Source organism: Ochotona curzoniae, unplaced genomic scaffold, assembly GCF_017591425.1.
Source record: "Ochotona curzoniae isolate NIBS_2020 unplaced genomic scaffold, NIBS_Ocur_1.0 scaffold_274, whole genome shotgun sequence".
Lineage (NCBI taxonomy): Eukaryota > Metazoa > Chordata > Mammalia > Lagomorpha > Ochotonidae > Ochotona > Ochotona curzoniae.
Window position 1 is genome coordinate 945,455 of NW_024467101.1, and position 3,204 is coordinate 948,658.

Sequence of the window (3,204 nt, forward strand, 5' to 3'; positions counted from 1 at the left end):
TATTAACAATAAAAAAGGTAAGTTTTTCATGTTCCAAAATGTCTGGTGCAAAAAATATTTTATCCCATGCTTAGGAGATATCACTGAAATTTGAATTTCTCTTTCTCCAAATGTATGGACAAAAATTATTGTATCATTTGGCTGCATTTTCCCAAGAAATTCTGATGGACCCTCTTAGTGAAATTTAAGAGAACACGGGAAAGCTTGTATTTTTCTGTTGTCCAAATCAGTAACTCACCCTGGGCTCCAGCTGCACTGTTACTAAAACTACAAACATTTGATTGTATAGATTCAATCTTAATAAGTCAGTTTCATATAAATTTCCAACTTGCTCACATTGAGCTGTTCTTATCACTTGAGATGTCTTATGATTTCTCTTTGTTTTATCTGAGTGCATAAATGATTCAAAGTCATGCCAATTCTGCCTTCAGTTACACCATTTGAGTGAGGATCACTTTAACTTTCATAAGCAGAATTAAATACCAATCTCTCTTGTTCTACATGGCGCTACACATTATACACTGCCTTTTCACCTGCTTTCTTGGTCATGTCTTTAATTATTGGAAGATCAATGGTGAGTTTGTAACCACTGATGATCAGACATTTCTCATGTTGTCAAAGGGCATCTCATTAAATGTGAGAGTGTTTGTTGCTTTAGGGAAGATGGAGGATTAAAAGAAATACTTGGTCAGTGATTCTAATAAAAAGGACCAAATGGGAACTAAGCCTTCTTGAAATGTGGGAGCTCAATGCTGAATGGGAAAACATGAATTTTGGACTTCTGCTCTGTTGGTTACATCTTCTTTTGTATGCATATGATTCAGGTTGAACTACACCTTCCAGGTAGTGACCTGCAACAGATAAAACTGGAAAACCAAACTCAGTTATCAGAATTCCTTCTTCTTGGATTCTCAGAGGACCCAGCACTGCAGCCTCTCATCTTTGCTTTGTTTCTCTCCATGTACCTGTTCACTGTAAGTGGTAACCTGCTCATTGTCCTGGCCGTCCTCTCAGAACCACACCTCCACACACCCATGTACTTCTTCCTCGCCAACTTGTCCTTCTCTGACATCTGCTTCACTTCCACCACCATCCCCAAAATGCTGGTGAACATCCAGACTCATAGCAGAGGCATCAGCTATACAGCCTGCATCATTCAAATGTACTTTTTTATATTCTTCATAGGATTAGAAATTTTACTACTGACCGTGATGGCCTATGACCGGTTTGTTGCCATCTGTCACCCACTGCACTACACAGTCATCATGAACTCCCGGCTCTGTGTAAAGCTGGTTCTTTTGTGCTGTCTCATTGGTGTCCTGAATGCACTTTTGCAGAACTTAATGGTGCTGAGGCTGAGGTTCTGCAAACACCTGGAAATCCCTCACTTTTTCTGTGAGTTGAATCAGGTGGTTCACAGAGCCTGTTCTGACACCTTTCTCAATGATCTCATAATGGATTTTACAGCTGTGCTTTTGGGAGGAGGTCCCCTGTCTGGGATCCTGTATTCCTACTCTAAGATTATGTCCTCCATCCGTGCCATCTCATCAGCTCAGGGCAAGTATAAAGCCTTTTCCACCTGTACCTCTCACCTTTCTGCTGTCTCCCTATTTTATGGCACAAGCATAGGAGTGTACCTCAGTGCCAGCGCTGCCTCAAATTCAGCCTCAACTGCAACAGCCTCGGTGATGTACACCGTGGTCACCCCCATGCTGAACCCCTTCATCTACAGCCTGAGGAACACAGACATGAAGAAGGCTATAAAAAGACTGTTGTTCCATAAATGACAGTTGGGCACACAGTACTGGGGCTGAGCAGTGTCAGTGACTCATGTCTCAGGCTCAATGTCAGACACTGTGATGCATTTATCAGAGGAGGAAGCAGAGCTCGCTTAGTCTTTTCATTCTCTTGGCTTTATTTTTTATAAGGCTTAATTCCCCTGATTACACTGCAGATGAATGACCCATTGCATTGCACTGTGTTTAATCGGGTAGGTCAGCATTCTTTATTTTAACTTAATATGACTATGATTAAAAAGTTTAAATAACATTGTAGAAAAGTTGAAGGAAGAGCCATTGAGGAAGTAAAATATGAAGAATTTCTTAGAATTTTATTTAGACAATACATTAGACCTCTTCTCTTTATATCCATAAAAGGTATGATAATAAAATTTTAAAAAGTCATAAGAATATACCTATCCATTTGTTAAATCCATGTAATTAAATTTTGCTGGGACAGAATTTTTGGTGCTGGGACAGAAATTTTAGCAAAACACTTGTTTCTTCATTGGAGTTCTGAGAAATCTTCCTACTCCAGGTTGGACTAAGTTACGGGAATCTTGCCCTTCTTGTGCTTTTTCCCACTATGTTTCTGGTATGAGAGTAACTTGTAGCTTATGTTTGTTTTCAATAGCTTTCACAAGCCAGCTATCATTGCTTAATAAGACTTAAATTCACTTGCATAAAATCCTGTGGAAGTTCATTGTAACTGAAGTATAAAGAACAAGGAAATCTGATTATTTCGGTGACATACATTTCCACATAACCCAATGAGTGCTGCCCACATGCCAGATGTCTAGAGATGCCGCACTGATTCCAAGGCAAGTGTAAGAACCTTCACGAAAATATGACTCAGAAGATTCAACTCATGTTGGCAATGCTGTGACCCCACTTCAAAGCAACTGAATCCCAGCATTCCCCTTCTAATCCTCTCCTGGATAATCCTTCTGGGAAAGCTGCAGATGTGTGTGGATTCCTGTCACGTAGCTGGGACATCAGGATTAAGCTCCTGGCTTCATGGAGAAACCTGGCCATCATGGACAATTAGCAGTGAGCCAGCTGATGGAAGATCTTCCCATGTCCTATTCCCTCCCTCTCCCTCTCAGTCTTTTTGCATTTAAAATAATTCTCTCTAAAAATATGACTCCAAGATAGTAAGACAGTAGTTATCTTTTACTGTGGCAACTAAGCCAAATTAGCTCTCATCTTTCATTTTTAGCTTTCTGTAGGTATTGCAATGCCATTTTCTGGCAGCATAGAATTAATTCAATTGTTTTTAAAATCTTAGTTTCCTTTATCAAAAAATATCAATGTGGTTACAATATAGGAAACCAAACGTTAAGCAAATTCTATACCAAAAACAAAATCTACAACAAAAAGAAAACTATACATAAACATTCAAAATTGTTTTTTAACAGGTTATTTT

At 39.2% G+C, this 3,204-nt stretch overlaps 1 protein-coding gene across 1 annotated transcript; it reads left to right on the forward strand.

Annotated features, from left to right (window-relative positions):
* Nucleotides 1-815: 815 nt before the first annotated feature.
* Nucleotides 816-1,903, forward strand: LOC121171839 (olfactory receptor 7A10-like; the record flags this gene model as incomplete). The annotated part of the gene is made up of 2 exons (XM_041003561.1): nucleotides 816-1,774; nucleotides 1,873-1,903. Coding segments are annotated over exons 1-2 (990 nt in total), but the record flags the coding sequence as incomplete, so codon positions are not given.
* Nucleotides 1,904-3,204: the final 1,301 nt, after the last annotated feature.